The 18,900-nt window shown below is 24.1% G+C and overlaps 6 protein-coding genes across 6 annotated transcripts; 5 read left to right on the forward strand and 1 right to left on the reverse strand.

The window, feature by feature from the left end:
* On the forward strand, window positions 1-3,262 carry OCT59_027191 (uncharacterized protein; the record flags this gene model as incomplete). Its single annotated transcript, XM_066136795.1, has 18 exons — window positions 1-267; window positions 356-416; window positions 513-582; window positions 655-718; window positions 790-931; window positions 1,000-1,053; window positions 1,123-1,171; window positions 1,251-1,336; window positions 1,416-1,498; window positions 1,563-1,657; window positions 1,835-1,890; window positions 1,963-2,316; window positions 2,388-2,420; window positions 2,477-2,605; window positions 2,708-2,795; window positions 2,870-2,955; window positions 3,029-3,159; window positions 3,224-3,262. The coding sequence occupies 18 exons, from the start codon at window positions 1-3 to the stop codon at window positions 3,260-3,262; spliced, it is 1,887 nt and encodes a 628-aa protein (XP_065993246.1).
* Window positions 3,263-3,310: 48 nt separating this feature from the next.
* Window positions 3,311-4,444, forward strand: OCT59_027192 (uncharacterized protein; the record flags this gene model as incomplete). The annotated part of the gene is made up of 8 exons (XM_066136796.1): window positions 3,311-3,424; window positions 3,489-3,570; window positions 3,659-3,757; window positions 3,848-3,883; window positions 3,963-3,976; window positions 4,051-4,151; window positions 4,236-4,315; window positions 4,395-4,444. The coding sequence occupies 8 exons, from the start codon at window positions 3,311-3,313 to the stop codon at window positions 4,442-4,444; spliced, it is 576 nt and encodes a 191-aa protein (XP_065993247.1).
* A 1,762-nt stretch (window positions 4,445-6,206) lies between these two features.
* OCT59_027193 (uncharacterized protein) lies at window positions 6,207-6,546 on the forward strand (the record flags this gene model as incomplete). The annotated part of the gene is made up of 2 exons (XM_066136797.1): window positions 6,207-6,375; window positions 6,437-6,546. The coding sequence occupies 2 exons, from the start codon at window positions 6,207-6,209 to the stop codon at window positions 6,544-6,546; spliced, it is 279 nt and encodes a 92-aa protein (XP_065993248.1).
* Window positions 6,547-8,718: 2,172 nt separating this feature from the next.
* On the forward strand, window positions 8,719-10,883 carry OCT59_027194 (uncharacterized protein; the record flags this gene model as incomplete). Its single annotated transcript, XM_066136798.1, has 5 exons — window positions 8,719-9,115; window positions 9,185-9,531; window positions 9,609-9,735; window positions 9,806-10,683; window positions 10,866-10,883. The coding sequence occupies 5 exons, from the start codon at window positions 8,719-8,721 to the stop codon at window positions 10,881-10,883; spliced, it is 1,767 nt and encodes a 588-aa protein (XP_065993249.1).
* Window positions 10,884-12,028: 1,145 nt separating this feature from the next.
* OCT59_027195 (uncharacterized protein) lies at window positions 12,029-12,880 on the forward strand (the record flags this gene model as incomplete). The annotated part of the gene is made up of 4 exons (XM_066136799.1): window positions 12,029-12,110; window positions 12,189-12,364; window positions 12,428-12,501; window positions 12,571-12,880. The coding sequence occupies 4 exons, from the start codon at window positions 12,029-12,031 to the stop codon at window positions 12,878-12,880; spliced, it is 642 nt and encodes a 213-aa protein (XP_065993250.1).
* Window positions 12,881-15,667: 2,787 nt separating this feature from the next.
* OCT59_027196 (uncharacterized protein) lies at window positions 15,668-16,402 on the reverse strand (the record flags this gene model as incomplete). The annotated part of the gene is made up of 6 exons (XM_066136800.1): window positions 15,668-15,768; window positions 15,838-15,906; window positions 15,991-16,023; window positions 16,096-16,164; window positions 16,232-16,263; window positions 16,347-16,402. 6 exons carry the CDS (start codon window positions 16,400-16,402, stop codon window positions 15,668-15,670), a joined length of 360 nt encoding a protein of 119 aa, XP_065993251.1.
* Window positions 16,403-18,900: the final 2,498 nt, after the last annotated feature.

Consider the following 18,900-nt stretch of genomic DNA (forward strand, 5'->3'; position numbering starts at 1 on the left):
ATGTTTCATCATAATTTATTACGGAAAAGAAATTATTTTCCTATTAAATTTACATTAAAATTTTCAAGGACATTGTTATTAAAAAAATTTTCTTCAAAAATAATTGACGAATCATCAAAAAAAAGTAAAGTAAATAATAATAATTTAAGTAAATTGTATAGTGATACTTTATTATTACCAAAAACAAACTTTCCATTAAGGGCTGATGCTGCCAATAGAGAAATTTTATTTCAAGATCGATGTTCTAAAGATTTGTACAAATGGCAGGTATTTAAGATTTTTCTTTTTTCTTTTTTCTTTTTTTTAATACTTGTTTGTTTCTTTTTTAGATATTAAACTTGTTATTGATCACTAGATAGAAAATAATCCAAAAGAAATGTTTATATTACATGATGGACCACCTTATGCTGATGGAAGTTTACACATTGATAATTTTCATCAATTTAATTTTTAATTTTTAATTTATTTATAAAATCTAAATATTTATAATATTTATTTAATTTTATATTAAGGTCACGCGTTAAATAAAATATTAAAAGACATTATAAATCGTTATAAAGTATTACATGGATATAAAGTAAAGTAAGTTTCATAATTAATATAGAAAACTATTTTGTATCCATATATATTTTATGTATGCTAATATTATTCAAGTTACATTCCAGGATGGGATTGTCATGGTTTACCAATTGAATTAAAAGCATTAAAGGAATTAAGAGTAATATTATTATTATTTGCTTTATCGTTAATTATAATAAGAAAGTTCTGATACAATAATATATTTATTAGGGCGTTGATAAATCATCATTGACACCATTACAAATTCGTGATGTAGCAAAAAAAAGTGCTTTAGAAGCATTAGAAATTCAAAGAAAAGAATTTATTAGTTGGGGCATAATGGGAGATTGGGAAAATCCTTATAGAACTTTGGGTATGAAAATTTATACAACTTATTCCTAATTTTTAGATGATATTTTCTTAATAGTAGGTTATTTTTAGACAAGGAATATGAAGTTAGACAGTTACAGGTGTTTCACAACATGATGAAGAAAGGTAATGACCCTAAGAATTATCACTATTTTACCAAAGTTGGTTTGTTATTTACGAACTCTTTTTTTTAAGGATATATTTACAGGCAAAATAAACCTGTACATTGGTCTCCTTCTTCAAGGTAGCCGTAAAATTTAAATTAATGTTTGTAAATTAGTCTTATATAATATTTGAATTTATTCTTTTATCTTTCTATTTAGAACAGCTTTAGCTGAAGCAGAATTGGAATATCATGATGACCATCAAAGCAAATCTGTTTATGTGAAGCTCTCTGTGATAAATTCAAGTAAACATTAAGAATGTTTCATCTAAAAATTTTCATAATTTTATAATTAATTAATAATATTTTTTTTATTTATTTTCAGCCTTAAATTCGCAAGAAGGATTAAAAGATAATTTATACATACTGATATGGACGACGACTCCATGGACTCTTCCTGCGAATCAGGTTTAAAAAATTATCTAATTACTTAATTATTTTGATCATAATTAATGAAATTTATTTAATTTAGGCTGTTGCAATAAATCCAAATATAGAATATTCAATTGTTTGTCCAAATAACGATACATTAATGACACAAAATAATTATATAATTGCAACCAAAAGGTTAGATGCATTACAAAAAATGCTTTGAACAGAATTGAACGTCAAATTTACATTTAAAGGTAATTATATATTTTATTAACTATTTTTATGTATTTTTTTTTCATTTAATTTAACAAAATCTGATAATATTTTATTAGGTCAGCAACTTATTGGAACAACTTATATACATCCAATAAGTGAAAAGCAATGTAAGATTATCGATGCTTCTCACATTACTGAAGAATCTGGTACAGGTAGATATTAAAAAAATAATAAATATACGCGATCTATTTATAACAATTCTTAAAAGATAATAATTTTTTTAGGATTAGTTCATATAGCACCGGGTCATGGAATGGAAGATTATGAAGCTTGTAAAAAATTTGATATTCCAACATTTTGTCCAGTTGATGAATTTGGTATATTTACTTCAGAAGTAGGTGAATCTACATTTGAAGGTAAATTGGTGCTAACAGATGGAACGTTGGCAGTAATAGAATATTTGAAAAAAAGGAATAGTTTAATTAAAGAAGAAAATTTTAAGCATAAATATCCTTATGATTGGAGAACAAAGAAGCCAATTATATTAAGAGCTACACCTCAATGGTTCGCCAATGTTGAAGCTATTAAACAACAAGCCATTAAATTACTTGAGGATGTTAAAATGGTACCTAAATCTGGTAAGATACTTTATATATTTATATATATTTTTTACTTTAAAATAAAATTCACTTTTATTTTTTTATTATAGCACGATATCGATCACTTTATCACGAAGTGAATGGTGTATTTCATGTCAAAGATCTTAGGGAGTTCCTATTCCTGTTTTTTATGAATCAGAAACAGATGTTCCTCTGTTAACAGATTCTTCTGTAGAACATATTAATGAAATCTTTAAAAAACATGGATCAGATGGATGGTGGGAACTTGATGATCAAGAATTACTTGCACCTGAATATAAAAATAATGGTAGTTATAATTAAATTCAGATTATTATAGTTTTAAAAATAATTTCATTTTAATTTATAAATAAATAAATGTTTGATTTTCATTTTATTAAAATTATTTTAGGTAAAACATATAGAAAGGGAAATGATACAATGGATGTATGGTTTGATAGTGGAGTTTCATGGAATTTTATTTTGGAACAAACTAAAAAGTGAATAAATTTAATTTTACAACGTATTTGTATATTTCAATTTTTATTTACTGAAAATTTATTAATTTTTATAGAAAGGATTTCAAGGCAATTGCAGATTTATATTTGGAAGGAAGTGATCAGCATCGTGGGTGGTTCCAATTTTCATTATTGACATCAGGTAAACAATTAATTTTAAAATTTTATTTTTATTTATTTAGATCAAACTCAATTAAAATTTTTTTTTCATTTAGTGGCTGTTAATGATAAAGCTCCATATTCAACATTAATTACACATGGATTTGTTATGGGTGAACAAGATCAAAAAATGTCAAAATCATTAGGAAATGTTATAAATCCTAGTACTATAATTAAAGGTGGGAAGGTAAGTATAATTAGCAACATATTATAATAATATATATTTTTTATTAATTAGTTTATTATAATAGAACGAGCCAGCATATGGAGTAAATGTATTAAGATTGTGAGTTGCATCATCAGAATATGTTAATGATATTGGTATAGGAAAAAATATCATGAGTCAAGTTGGAGAAAATATTCGAAAATATCGTAATACAGCAAGATTTATGTTAGGTAATTTAAATAATTTTAAATATAATCAATTAGTTGAATATAAGGAACTTGATTTGGTTAGTAAATTTATTTAATATAGTCATGATTAAAAGCTAATTTGATTATTTTTTTCATTAATAGATTGATAAATATATGTTACATGAAACCTATAATTTTGGGAAAAATACTAAGATCTTCTATGATGAATATGCATTTAATAAAGGTATTTTAAAAACCTTGTTTTTTAACGTTCTATATTAATAAAACCTATTAATCATAATATTATTTTCCTAATAAATATAAAAAAATAGTCGTTCAGGCATTAAATAATCTCTCAAATGTGTTGTTATCAGCATTTTATTTTGATATTGTAAAAGATAGATTATATGCTGATCATATAACAAGTCAAAGTAGAAGAAATGTTTTAACTGTTCTTTATCATTCATTAATTGTATTTTTATTTATATAAAAATTACTAATCGGAATTTATTTTTTTATAGATTTTAAATATATATACTATATTATTATCACCAATAGTTCCATATCTTGCAGAAGAAATTTATGATAATTATAAAAACATTAGGCATAAGGAAAATGATAGTGTATTCAAATTAGGGTGGTATGATTTGGTACATAATTTATTTTAATTTTGCTAATTCTTTTTTTTTTAAAAAAAAAAATTAATTATATTCACTAATTATAGGATGAAAAATGGAATAATCAACTTTTGCAACAAGAGTGGAATACTTTAAAGCATTTAAGAAGTGAATTAAATCAGTTGCTGGAAGTTGCAAGAAAAGACAAGTATGCTTTAATATTTTGATTTTTATTTATTTGATTATCCATTTTTTTTTAAAAAAAATGACGTTTAAAATTTTATTTATATAGATTTATTAAAAGTTCTTTAGAGGGTAATGTAGAATTATATGTAAATTCTTCAGAATTATTACATTTATTACAAAATCATGGTAATGTAATACATATTATTGCTCATTAAAAGAATTTTAATTTATTTTTCTAATCATCCTTTTTGTATTAAATTATTAGATTTAAAATCTATTTTTATAAACAATCTCTTCATCTCCGGAAATGATTGAAAATTGTTCAAATAATACTTCGATATATACTAATGAAGTTGATTTATCTGATGGGATTTGTAAGATTATAATTAAAAGGGCTTCCTTATTTAAATGTCCTAGATGTTGGAATTATAATGCACAAACAGAAGGTGAATTATGTAAAAGATGCGAAAATGTTTTAGAATAAGTAATTTATATTATTTGACTTATCATATTAATACTTAAATTAATATATTTTACAAATCATATGAAGTTCACATAATATTTTGTAGTATATATAATAAATTTGTAAATATTTTTATTTAATAAATGAATAAGTTTAATATAAAAAAAAAGAATTATTTAAATTACATTTAAAATTTAAAATATTGATTAGTAAATATTTTATATATTTTATATAATATTCATTTTATTATTTTTTAAAATTATAAAATTAATAAATTACCTTCAATAATACTGTTCATTTTTGATGTATTCTGATTACTTGATTTGTCAAAATCATCAACTAAAAATAAAAACAATTATTTTTAAGCGATACATATATTTAATATAACTTTAATAATTACTTACTATTATAAGGAACACTAAAACCATATGATGATGATTTAACATGAAATGTTATTAAATAAAAATGGTTTTTAATTAAAGATTTTATAAATAAGGCTAAAAAAATCAATTCTATATTACCTTCTTGTTGTTCTGTTATTTCACAAATTAGAAGTGATGATATTATTAAAAATAGAAATGAAAATATTAAATGGCAAAAATTATTAAAATAATTTACCTTCTGTTGCATTTTTTTGCTTAATGTAGGTTTTCAAATTTATTATTATTTGTTAAATTATTCGTTTTTATTTTTAGTTGAGGTAATTCATTTGGATTGTTTTGACAATGTGACTCATCTTAATTGATCAGAAATTCGGCATCCCAACATTATTCCATTAAACTTTGTATTCTGAACGAATTTCTGATATAACTTTTGGTCTCATATCATTAATAATATTAATTGCAAGATTACAATCATGTTCATAATTTATAAATGGTGGTTGTCCAGATGAAATTTCCCACATAAGCATTGCAATACTATATATATCCGATTTTAAAGTATATTCTTTTTCATTAATAACTTCGGGTGCTATGTAAGGAAGATTTCCATATATGCATGTTGATTTATTTGCAGGACCACAAAATCCAAAATCACTAATACACCAAGTATTATAAACTGTGAATATAATATTATTTCCAGAATGAAAATCTCTATGAATTGAATTTTCTTTATGAATTTTATAAAGTGCATCAATTGTTAAAAAAGTAATTTTCATTCTTTCTTTCCATTTAAGTTGATTATGATTTTGTTGTAAATATTCTCTTAAATTTGCATCCATTCTTCTCATTATAAGCATATAATTTCCATCTGATTGATCTTGTGTTAAACCAAAACATTGAACAATCTCTGCATATTTGTTACTTATAGTCAAATGTGATTTAGCCTATAAAAAATGATTTTAAATTTTAGTTTCTTATAAATAAAAAAATATATCTTAAATTATTTTAGATTACAAACCTCTTCAAACCAACTTTGACTTGAGCGTACGCTTTTTTTTATTTGCTACGTTTTTATTTTCCTCTTGGAATAAGAAATTTATTTCATTATATTATTATTATTTATTATTTTTAAGATGTTGGATATAACAGAAATGATGTATGAGAGCCTTGATGCTCTAACCAATAATCCTTCTATTCCAACAACTCTGACAACCCAAATACTCCAATAACTCCCATGACTCTTTTGACTCCCTTGACTCCATTAACTCCAATCATTCCAATACATTATAAAGCATCAATAACGTCTCCATCATATAATATTCCATCTTCTCCGTTACATGAAATGGAAATATTACAACCAAATGATAATTGGAATCATAGACATTTTAAAATAATTGGTGACAGTAATGATCATTCAAAACGACATTTATCAAGAATTTTCATCATCAACTTTATCATCATCAGAATTCTCAATTTTAACAACAAACACTTTAAATTCAACTATATCATCATCACCATATCTTACTCTTCATAATGGTGATTCTTATTTGGATGATTCAGATTTTGAAAATTAATTAATTTTGATGATATTAATATTGATAATTCCAATAACACAAATTTTGATGTAATTATTAATATTGGAGAAGAACCACATGTTAAAAAATTTAGAAGTAATTCAATTATTTTAAGTAAAAGATCTTCATATTTTTGTACCACTTCTTCTCAATGTTGAGTGAAAAAACATGCTTGTTTGATAAACCAAATATGTCGCCAAAAGTATTTACCGCAATATTAAGGTAATTATTAAATTTTTTTTGTCATGTGTACATTCAAGATACTGTATATAACAAACATTTTTTTCCTTCACCCAGGTATCTTCATTTTAGAAATATTAAATTAGAGAGATTGGATATAAATGACCTATAACGGGACAAAATGTCCTTGACGAAAAACTCTCGGAGCGTTCGTCGGAGGTGTATGTTGTGTAACCCAACCTGAGTAATAATTAGGTTGGGCGTCGTTAGTTAAGTTATTGTGACGTGACTGTTTTTGCCTCGCTGAAGAGGTATTTATATTTGAAAAGTTTCGTGAATATCGAGTCTTTTTCAGTTTAGTGACCTTGACACCTTTTTCCCAAGCTTTCGAGGCGTCGTTATTTACATGCCAAATCGCTTTAGTTAGGTGTCCATGAGTGGTCATAAAAGTGATAGTTGCTTGCCGCGTCTTGTTCGAATGTTGTGTATATTTATGGATCAGATCTGTGAGTTCTGTCGGGATAAGTTGATGGACGAGTAATGACTGGAGTGCGATCCAGGGTTAATCAGAGGAGTAAGACAATCTAAAGAATCTATGTCATCTTTTAGATAGTACAAAATAATTTCTTCCTTAGCGTAATTTTTAGTATCATCTAAGTATCTTACTAGAACGGTATTGGAAGTGATATCACGGTCTTGTTCACGATTATGGATATTTGTGATTTTGGTCATGTTCAAAGTCAAATGACGGTCGTGTAAAGCGTCAATTCGTTGTATTATAAAAGCACTTATATTAATTTATCATGTGATATGTCGTCGCACTAAGTGTGACACGTGATGTTAAATGATTTCCATGAATATTTTCACTCCAGTGACCCGTCCGGGATATGAGGATCAATTTTTTTGTGTCGCCTTATTATTCTTATTTGGAACTATTTAGAAGTTAGAACTCATGTTTATATAAAACAAGACTGCTAGTTGCAGTGAGGTTTTTATACTATAGTTTAAGATAAATAAAAATACGCTTTTCCAAAAATGGCACTTCTGTTTATTTTAAATTATTTATTTGAAATTTCCTTATAGTATATGTACAGCCACAGCCACACAAAAAAAAAAAAAAAAAATACTTAAATTTGATTCACAATGAAAAATTTTTATGTCGAAAGTTGATCATTGCTCAATTAACTTTTCATAAAAAATTTTTTTTTTATGCAAGAGGCGAAATTTTACGTACAGACATGCATATTTATATGTGTTTCAAATAAAAAAGCTCAATTAACTTTTCACAATAAAAAAAATTTTTTTTTTTCATGCAAGAGGCGAAATTTTGCGTAATGTATACAACCATGCCTATTTAATTTGTGTTTCAAATAAAAAATCTCAGTTAACTTTTCATAATAAAAAAAATTTTTTTTTTTTTATGCAGGAGACGAAATTTTACGTACGGCAATGAATATTCGACTTGTGTTTCAATATAAAAACTTAATTAGCTTATACAATAAAAAAAAAAATTCTTTTTTTATGTATGAAGCGAAATTTACACACAGATTTATACGAGTGCTACGAAAAGGTGTAGAGTAGTGCCCCCGTGGTGAGTAGAGTATAGCGAGGATGTGACATTATACTCAAGTGATAAACAAACATCTCGGCCCAAGCTCGGCCCAGCGGTTTGGCCGGGTGTCTATTCATCACTTGAGTATGTTTCACACCCTTTATGTTACACACTGCCAAATGTCACCATACTCTACTCACCACAGGGGCCCTACTCTACACCTTTTCGTCTTACCGGATTTTATACACGTGTTTCAATAAAAAACTTAATTAGTTTTTACAATTAAAAAAAAATCTTTTTTTATGTACGTATAAGTCGTATAACCATGCATATTTACACGTGTTTCAAATGAAAAAAAAAACTATATAATCGCAAATGGATGATATAAAAAAAAATAATTTCTTTGGTAAGAAATTTATATATTTATAAGCGATTTCCAGATGAGTGACAATTCAGTAATCGAAGTTAACGATAATGTTAACAAAATCGAAATCGAAGTTGATAAAATTGATGATAAAATCGAAGTTGATAAAATTGATGATAAAATCGATGTTGATAAAAATGTTGTTGATAAGTTTTTTACCTTCGATGATGAACGACATAATGGTAAATCTATTACTATGGTAGAAATATCACCAAATGAAAAATACCTTATTACTTATAGTGAAGAAGATGGTTCAATTGTCGGTTGGAATGTTGAAGATATAGATAAGGTACAACTTGAATTTCATCAAGCTGTTAAAACTAATGGAGATAATAAAGATAAGAAATATGGAATCAACCGTTTATGCGTTTCCGATGATAAGAAACTTGCTTATATTACTTATACTATTACTGGTAAGTAATAAATTAGTTGATTATGTAGTTATTAAATTATGGTAGATATTTATTTTAATATTTTTTTAGTAATCGATATGAATAATAAAAAAGATATTGCGTTATATTTAAATAAAAAACGTTATCGTCGATACTATTTATATTATTGTACCTTTAATTTAAAAGGTGAATTTATTTTATATGGTGAAGTTTATGCTGTTTCTGGAAAACATAAAATTATTTATATTTACTCCACACAAACTAAAAATAACAAATGGGAATATAAGAGATTTTACGAGATACCTGAAGATTATGAATTAATTAGTATATCAAAATATGATAAAGTTTACCTGTTTTCAAATAATCACATTTATGAATGGAATATTAATACTGAAAGAGTTGTAAAAATATTTGGTAATAATAAGGATAAGAATAAGGTAATAAATATTATAAAATTTATTTTCCAATCAATATTAAATTATAATTAAATATATAAATATTAATTATTTTTTAGTTTGAAACAAAAAATATCGGAATATTCAGTAATGATGAAAAATTTATTTTTCTAAATATCAATGATAAAATCATCGTTTATTCAATCGAATTGGGAATTTTTATTGCTTCTTTGGATATAAATGATGGTAACCATTTTTAAAAAATTTTATTTATACTTTAATTATTACTCATATTAAATCATTATTTTTTATTTAGATATTCAACTATATAATTTTATGTATCATACTGGTTTATTTCTTTTACCTTCTTTATTCTATTTTACTTCGGATGAAGAAATCAAATATTGCTGGAACAATAAATACGAAAATATGTTTAATCAAATAAAACCAACTGATGAATCAACTGATGATCAAACTAAGTTTGTGTTTGGAATTCAAAATGGACGTGTTTGGAAATCTAAATTTGACGAAAAGATGTCAAAGACAAACTTTTCATCTGGAAATTCTGACGAATTAAACAAAGAACATAACAAAATTGTTGAATGTGATGAATACTTAAATGTTCATTCATTTAATCTATATATGGATACTGTGTCTACATTATTTCAAAAAGTCACAACAGATGAAAAAGAATTAACTGAATCAACTGAAAATTTAATTAAATGGAATATAAGTGTTGATAACGGTCAAATTAAACTGGAAGTTTTCAAAAAAATTAATACTAAATGGGAATCAATTAACATAAGAGTTGAAAATTATTATTATCCTTATAAATTTTTTGGTGATTTCCGCAATAATCATAAATTAATTGCGAGTTTATTATTTAGTAATGATGACATTGTTATATTGACAACATTTGGTATTCTTATTTATACTTTTAGTGAAAATAACAAATCTGGTGAAAAAGAGAAATCTATTTTTTTAAACTATTTTTATTTTATGAAATCCAATCATGGTTATATGAATATGAAAACACTTCAATATTACAAAAGAATGCTTTCAAAATCTACTTTGCCATTACCAAATTATGATGGTTTTAGATTAGATGGATGGGTTTCAGACATAATAAATAATAAGTCAAGTCTTATGAAATATGGGGTTGAATTATTAAAATTTGCAATTAAAGAACATAAGGTAGAATTAATTGATGATATTTATAAAAAATGTATGACTTATTTTAAAGAGGATTTAATGAACAATAAGTCATTTTTAAGCATTATCACTTCCGCAATGCCATTACTAGACAAATATTATCCAGAATATATTCTAAAATATTCATCAGAAACGAATATGATTATAGATTCTTCTTTTTATAGTATAGAGCATCAAAATAAAAATTTACATCTTGATTCTTTTTTTCAATCTCCTCAAATAGCTAATTTATCGAAATCTCTTTTATGGACAAAATGCCAATTTTATTTTTTTGATTTAGGAATACTAATTTTTATTAATATTTTGCAAGCTTTAATAATACTTTTAACTTTACCCCTTTATTTGATTACATTTTATATTTTATCAAAATACAATTTTATTAATAATATTTACGATGTAGATTTATTTTCTCGTATTTATTTCAAAACTGAAAGAAAATATAAAAAAATTTTTAAAAAATATGTAACAACGACACCAACAATTACTTTTATGATTCCTTATATTAATTTTGTTAATTATTCAAAAGATTATAATTGGTTTTTAGAATTAATTAGACCTCAACCTAGTCCATTCACTGAAACAATAAATAGAAATATTTATAAAACATGGAATGGTGAAGCATTAATTAATTTTAAATGGAATGCTTATGGAAAATATTATTATGCAATGATTTGGACTGTATTTATGGCTTTGCTTGGATGCTTTACTACTGCTGCAACAATTCCTCAGCAATATATTAATGAAGAAGTTAGACAACAACTTTTTATTGCTTCGATTATACTTGGATTTATTCATCTGATTTTAGAAATTCGTCAATTTTTTTATAATATTATTAAGTGGTTCTATAATTTTTGGAATATTTTTGGTAAATATAAATGTTTATTTACTATTGTTCTAAGAAAAGAAATTAATTATATAATATTTTATTATTGCAGACATAATTGCTTTTGTGCTTTCAATTTACACTTCTATTTATTGGCTTCAAACAAATGATAAGAACAATAATAAGTATCTAATTCAATTGCTTTCTTTTTCATGCTTGTTTTTGGATATAAAATTTTTGTTATTTTTTAGAGCATTTGAATATTTTGGTGTATATTTTGCAATAATTATTAGTGTTGGAAAAAAGATTTTATCTTTTTTATTACTCTTATTCATTATTATAATAAGTTTTGCACATGCATTTTATATTTTATTATCACCAAAATCTGAATTTTCACTTGAACAATATAATACAAATAATAATAATGATCCAAATAATCCTTGGAATTTAGCTCCTAGTTATAGTCAGATTGATAATAATGGAAATATAAATTCAAATCCACTTATGATTCAAATTCCTGATGGAAATACAAACATGTTTATAGATATTAAAACATCCCTTTTTGCTATATATTTATTTTTAATAGGTATATTTAAATTTTCATAATTATGTAAATATACATAAATACTTTCTAATATTTTTAAGCAATTCTTCTTATCAATAGGTGATTCAAGTGCATTATCCAATTGGACATATACAGAAAATCCATCAATTGCAGTATTGATTGTTTTATTTTCCCTTTTAGTTGTTGTATATCTTATGAACTTGTTAATTGGATTACTCAATAATGCAATTGAAGAAGATAATAATAGAGTCTCATATTTGATGCAGAAGGCAGAGGTAAATAATAATATTATTAAACATTCCATTTCTGTAAATATACTAATATATCTCAACTTTTAGATTTTAGCTGAAATTGAGTTATTTTACCTATTACCACATCAGAGACGTTGGCGAACATGGTTTCCTGAAGTAATGTATGTAGTTTTACTTTTAAAAAAAATTTAATGTTATAATTTTATTAATTATTCAAATTTATTTTCAAGACATTATTATGCCGATTTTGATAAGACTCGAGGAGAAGTTCAAAGATTGATTAAAGAGGGTGAATGGAATACAAAGGAATTCACAGAGATGCGGAATATTTTATTAAAAAAACTTGAAATTGAACATAATCCTATTGACAATGAGGCAATATTGGAGAAATTAAAATCCCATGAGAAATTATTGAAAGAAAATAATAATGAAGTAATATTGGAGAAATTAAAATCTCATGATGAAAAACTAGATAAATTAGAGGAGTTAGAGAAATTAAAGGAATTAGAGAAATTATTGAAAGAAATATGTGCAAAATGATTTTAATATTATGTTAGTTTTATAATTCAGTTTGTAATTTATATAATTCTTTTTTATATGGCTTATCCAAATATTAAATATATATATTCTTTTTTTTTTATGAATATTTTACAAAATTCTTAGTTTGTAATTTAAATAAATCTTGATTTTTCTTAACTTATTCAATTATAAAATATAAACTAGATTAGGTTGATGTGTGGTGATTGTTGAAAATTATGTGATTAGGCCTTTATTCATATTGGGTATTGCTAAATCTTACCAGTTTGTAATTTATATAATTCTTTTTTATATGGCTTATCCAAATATTAAATATATATTCTTTTTTTTCACCACTTAATTCCGGCTAGGGATTGGAATCGAAAATCGAATCTTTTCAAGATTTTTCTTATAGACGACCAACCTGACATTGAATCAGTTTCTAATTTCAGCAAAAATAATCAGCACGTGGCCGGCATGAAAATTACTTTGAAGTCAGGTTAACTTATATGTAAAAAATTGCTGAGAATCGATTCTCGAGAATCGATTTTACTATGTTTTGTCGATTTTCGATTAATCGATTCCAATCCCTAATTCCGGCCAAAAATTACATTTTGGCCGGAGTTACAAATGCCGGTTTATAATTTTGGCCAGTGTTAAAAAATACTGATCACAAAATTTTAACTTATATGTTAACAAATATTGATTTGATGTTAACATGACAAAATTTTAAAATTTTTGTCAAGAATTGTTTATAAATAAAAATTTAATGTTTCAGCTTGTTTGATATACCTTTAGATTCCTTGGTGTCACTTCCTTCAAATTCCTACTTTTTAAATTCTCCAGTGCCACTTTCTTCAAATTCTTCTATATTACTGAAAACTAGTTTTGTTATATTGCAAGTTTGTTTTAATAATTTTGAATAATTCTGATTTATATTATGATTCATGTTATATGTTTTACCTTTATCAATACATTAGTCCATTACTATATCAAAATTCTCTTTAATTGGAAAGATAAAGTAAATTCTTCCTTTCTTTTTTTTATTATTATTAAACGCCTTTATTAGGCTTTTTTTTTAAACTGAATTTTTCACCATTTAGGTCTAGATCGGGTAATCGGATTGGTGCTGCAGGCAATGGTAAGTACCTTTTTTCGTTCCTTTATTTCTTATTGTAAATTTAGGATTATTTTTTACTAATACTTTTTACCCTCAATATTTTTTTTTTTAAATGTAGACTTTATTAGTACTGAACCAATTACATTGTAATCAAACCCATATTCACCATATATACATACAGTATATCAACAAAGTATCTATTTTCTATTAAATTTATGTTGAAACCTATACTAAATAAGACTTAGCTAATTTGAAACTTGTAATTACTAAAATTACTTTATATAAATTTCATTTCCAGTCCTTTAAAACAATTTTTTTCAACTCATTTTTTTTTATTTTTATTATTTTTATTTTTTTTATTGTTTTTTTTTAAAACCAATTTTTTTTTTAATTTTTTCCTTTTTCTATTAAAAACAAAATTTTTCAGGTTTTCCAACTCACCCTTTCCTTTTTCGGGTTGTTTTTTCTAAAATCAAAAATTATTTTTCAAATATTTTTAATTTTCCTTTATAATCTATACTATATTTTTTTTATATAATTTTTCAATATATTTTTTTAAATTATTTATTAGATATTAAAATAAAAAAAAATTAATTTATGACTTGCCAACCATAGGAATAAATTTAGTGTTACGAACAGGTTAGGTCAATTTGGGTGACCCGTCAGGTTGACCCGATTGACTTGTTAACCTGAAGTTAAAAATTATTAAAAAAGAAAATGCTGAGACATTTTCTTTACACTAAATAATTGTCATTTTTTTCCTAAAATTTATATAAAAAAAATACTGAAAACATTTTTTCTTAGTAATCAAATGCAAAAAAACGGTTTGGCATTTTTTTTATTATAATTAATTAAAAAACGTTAAGAAACCTTTTTTAATTATAATTAAAGATGGTCAATGGTCCTAAAGACCACGGTCCTCTCTGATCCTACATGCAAAAAGACCAGACCATATAAGACGCAGTCTCTTAACTCTCTAGAGTTAAGGTACTAACTGATTATGTAATAAACTAATAAGACCGGCAGTCTTTTTTAGGATTACAGTCTCCCAACATATACTATTAAATTATTTATTTATTTATATCATTATTAATCCTTTTTTTTAAAAAATGATTCAGAACAAACCCTTCAATTGTAAGAATATTTGAAATAAATGTTCAATAACAACAAGAATGGTATCTAAAAATATTTCAAATAAACTATTTCGAAAATTCAAAAAAATATATTTATTATAATTCACTGAGGATAATAAAATGATTACATGCATTACGCTAAACAAATAATAAAAAATTGAAAAACAAATACCAATGTTTATTTATATAACTTATTTTTGTTTAACCAATAATTGAATAACTAAATTTTTATAAACTTCAATATTTTTTCGTTCTAACCATGATTTCACACATAGATATGCTTGTGCAGTATCTGGATGTAATCGATTTTGTGTCTGAGTAATTTGTTTTTCAGCAATTGGCACCCATTTATTATTGCAAAATCTTTAAATTGAACAAATAATAGATGATAAAAAGAAATAAGTTATTTAATTACAAACTAAGAAATTTACAAGTTATCTCATTACTCTAGTCTTAGTGTTTAATAATTGAAAGTAAAAAAAAAAAATATGTAATAATACATAATTTTTTTTAAAAAAAAAATCGGGAAAAAATATTGAGATAATTTAAAAATAAATTTTAAGATGTTTTAATTTTCTTAGAAACTTTACCATTAGAAGTTTTTAAATTATCTTGCTTTTCTAAATGAGAATTTGAATTATCATATATGTCATTATCATCTATAAAATAAAAATAAAATTAATAAATTATTGCTTTCAATTATAATAATATGTTATAAAGTTTTGTACCATTTATATTCAAAGGATGCTTCTTTGTTTGTTGTACAGAAGTTTCTTTTCCATAATCATTTTGATTATCTATAAAAAATGATTATATTTAATATAAATAATATTGGATCTAATAAAACTATAAGTAATTTAGTATAATAATAATTTACTTACTATAATCTGAATTGATTTCTAATTTCCCAAATGCTGTAAAAATTATTAAAAGTCAATTAATTATTATTTTATAGTAATTTTAAATTTAAATAGTAAAAATTTTACCTTTATATATACTATTTGATTTTGTGTTAATATTTTTCCCATTACTTGAATTATTAATAATATCATCAACTAAAAATAAAGAAAATAATTAGCAATGTTGTAGTTATATATTTAATTTAGAACCAAAAATACTTACTATTATTAGGAATATTAAAACTATAAGGTTTACTATGGAATACTATAAAATATATAAAAGATATTTAATTTAAATTAAACACTATTATTTAAAAATTATTGCATATATGTTATACCTTCTTGTTCTTCTATTTGTATTTTTATTTAAATAAAAAGAAATTAATGTTAGCATATTATTTTAAACATAATAAATATTTCAAAGCAATATTATTTATTACCTTCTGTTGCATTTTTTGGTTCAGGGAAATTTTCAAATTGATAAGTTTTACTAGTATAATTTTTGTTTATTGAATCAATTGAGTTTACTAAATAACAATTACTTAATTGTTGATGTTGATTGGAAATTATTTGTTTTTGGCTTTCATCTTGATAGCTTTGAAATTTTAATAATAATTTCTTTACTTCTTTCCATAATGTATAGACATCAGGTCTCTTTGTTAAATCAGCATTCCAACACTGTTCCATTAATTTTTTATATTCTAAAGGAGTTCCTGGTATTATTTTTGGTCTCATTCCATTTACTATTTTCATTGCAAGATCATAATTATATTCATAATTAATAAAAGGTGGTTGTCCAGATGAAATTTCCCACATAAGTATACCAATACTATAAATATCAGATGCAAAAGTTGATTTTTTTCCATTAATTACTTCTGGTGCTATATAAGGAAGATTTCCATAAACACTATTTAATGGTTTATCAACAGGTCCACAAAATCCAAGATCACTAATATAATACCTTTGTCTTTTTTTTAATATGTTACCAGAATGCAAATCTCTATGTATCGCATTTTCTTTATGAATTGTGTCAATTCCATCTATTATATCATAAGCAATATGTATCCTTTCTTTCCACATAAGTTTATTATGATTTTGTTTCAGATATGTTCTTAAATCCATATCCATATTATTCATTACAAGCATATAATTTCCACTTAATGGATTTTTTGTTAAACCATAACATCTTACTACGTCTGTCCATTTGTTACTTATAGTTAAATGAGATTTGCTCTAAAAAAAATTTATATAGAAATCGTCAATAAATTTCAAAATAATAATACAAGATATTTTTAATTACATACCTCTTCAAACCAACTTCTATTAGCATTTTCAACATTCTCTAACTCTTTAAGTATTACATATTGATCACCTAATCTTGTTAATTGTTTTTCTTTAGAATCCCATTCATAATAACATCCACATAACCAAACTGCTGTATAAATTTCAGAATATCCACCTTTAGTTAAATATTTGATATTTTGTAAATTATTATATGGGATCCATTCAACAATCCTTTCTGGATCATACATTTCCATTTGATATTTTTGTATCAAATTATCAATATCATTATTTCCAGATGTCCAATTTGAAAAATTTTCTTTTAAATAATTTCGAACACAATGTTCACAATATAATGTAGCTAAACATTCATCTTGACAATTTTCACAAATTCTTTTTGTTCCTTCATTATTTATAATTTTATGATCGTCATAATCTTTATTCAACATTTTTATTACTTCTGATTTTTCATCTTCTGTAAGAGATTCATCAGTAAGAACAATTTTTTTTTTAAATTCATATTCTTTATCCAAATTATCTATAGTGGGATCCAATAATGCATATGCTTTATTAAAAGCAGCCCAAACAACATCTTTTCGAATATCATTCATAATTAGAATTTATAAATTTTGTAAAAAAAAAGGGTCTTAAAATTTTTAAAAATGAGAAAATTGTAAGACAAGTAGACAGTTTCACGATTTGTTATGCAAATATATTATTATTATGCGTAAATTTATGCAATTTGTGCATCTGTGTAACCTGTATAACAGAGATAACACATGATCAACAATAAATTCTCGCAGTATAAAAACGATTATAATTTACAAAAGATAATAAAAGAGAAGTTAATCTAAGAAGCAATGAAATAATTGAACGAAAAATTATTAGAAGAATTTACTTCAAAATCATACAAATACGGTTTAAATTCAAGTCAGTATTATAAGATTAAATTTATTAAAGTTAAGTGCTTTTCCTAATAAAAAATTTGAAAAAAGTTTAATATTATTAATATTAATGTACAATAAGATGAAGTTTCGCATAGAAATAATTAATTATTTGAAGGAAATAAAAGAGATAAAAATAGATAATTTAACCAAGCTTTATATAATTCTGTCTCTAATGACGATCGTTATTTTCAAAAATTATAAAAAGCAGTTTGAAATCCTGTTGTAAACTGAATTTTAATGCTAGGATTGCCCGTAATTTTTACCGCCAAAAGTAGACTTGCAAAATAGGTAAAAACTCGTTTATTACATTATTATGTTTAAAATCATACCAAAAATTTTATTTGTACCGTTTTTTTCCGACAACTTCACGTGTAATTTCGGACAGAATTATAGATGATCGGCATTGCGGTTAACCCGGAAAGCAGGAATATTTTCGGGGCCTCTAGCTGTGCCACAAACCTGCAGCATCATTATTTAACCATTTTAGTGTAACATTATAATCTTAAGATTTGAAAGACATTAATTAAATTACTATTTGTTTCCTATCAAAAAAGATGAAAAAATTTTTTGTAAAAGAATTATATTAGATTATCTCGGAGCCTGTTAAATTAAAAGAAAAACCATGTATTACAGTGCAACATGTCATTGAATTGTTCGAGGTGGA

The sequence above is a fragment of the Rhizophagus irregularis genome, chromosome 7, assembly GCF_026210795.1.
Source record: "Rhizophagus irregularis chromosome 7, complete sequence".
NCBI lineage: Eukaryota > Fungi > Glomeromycota > Glomeromycetes > Glomerales > Glomeraceae > Rhizophagus > Rhizophagus irregularis.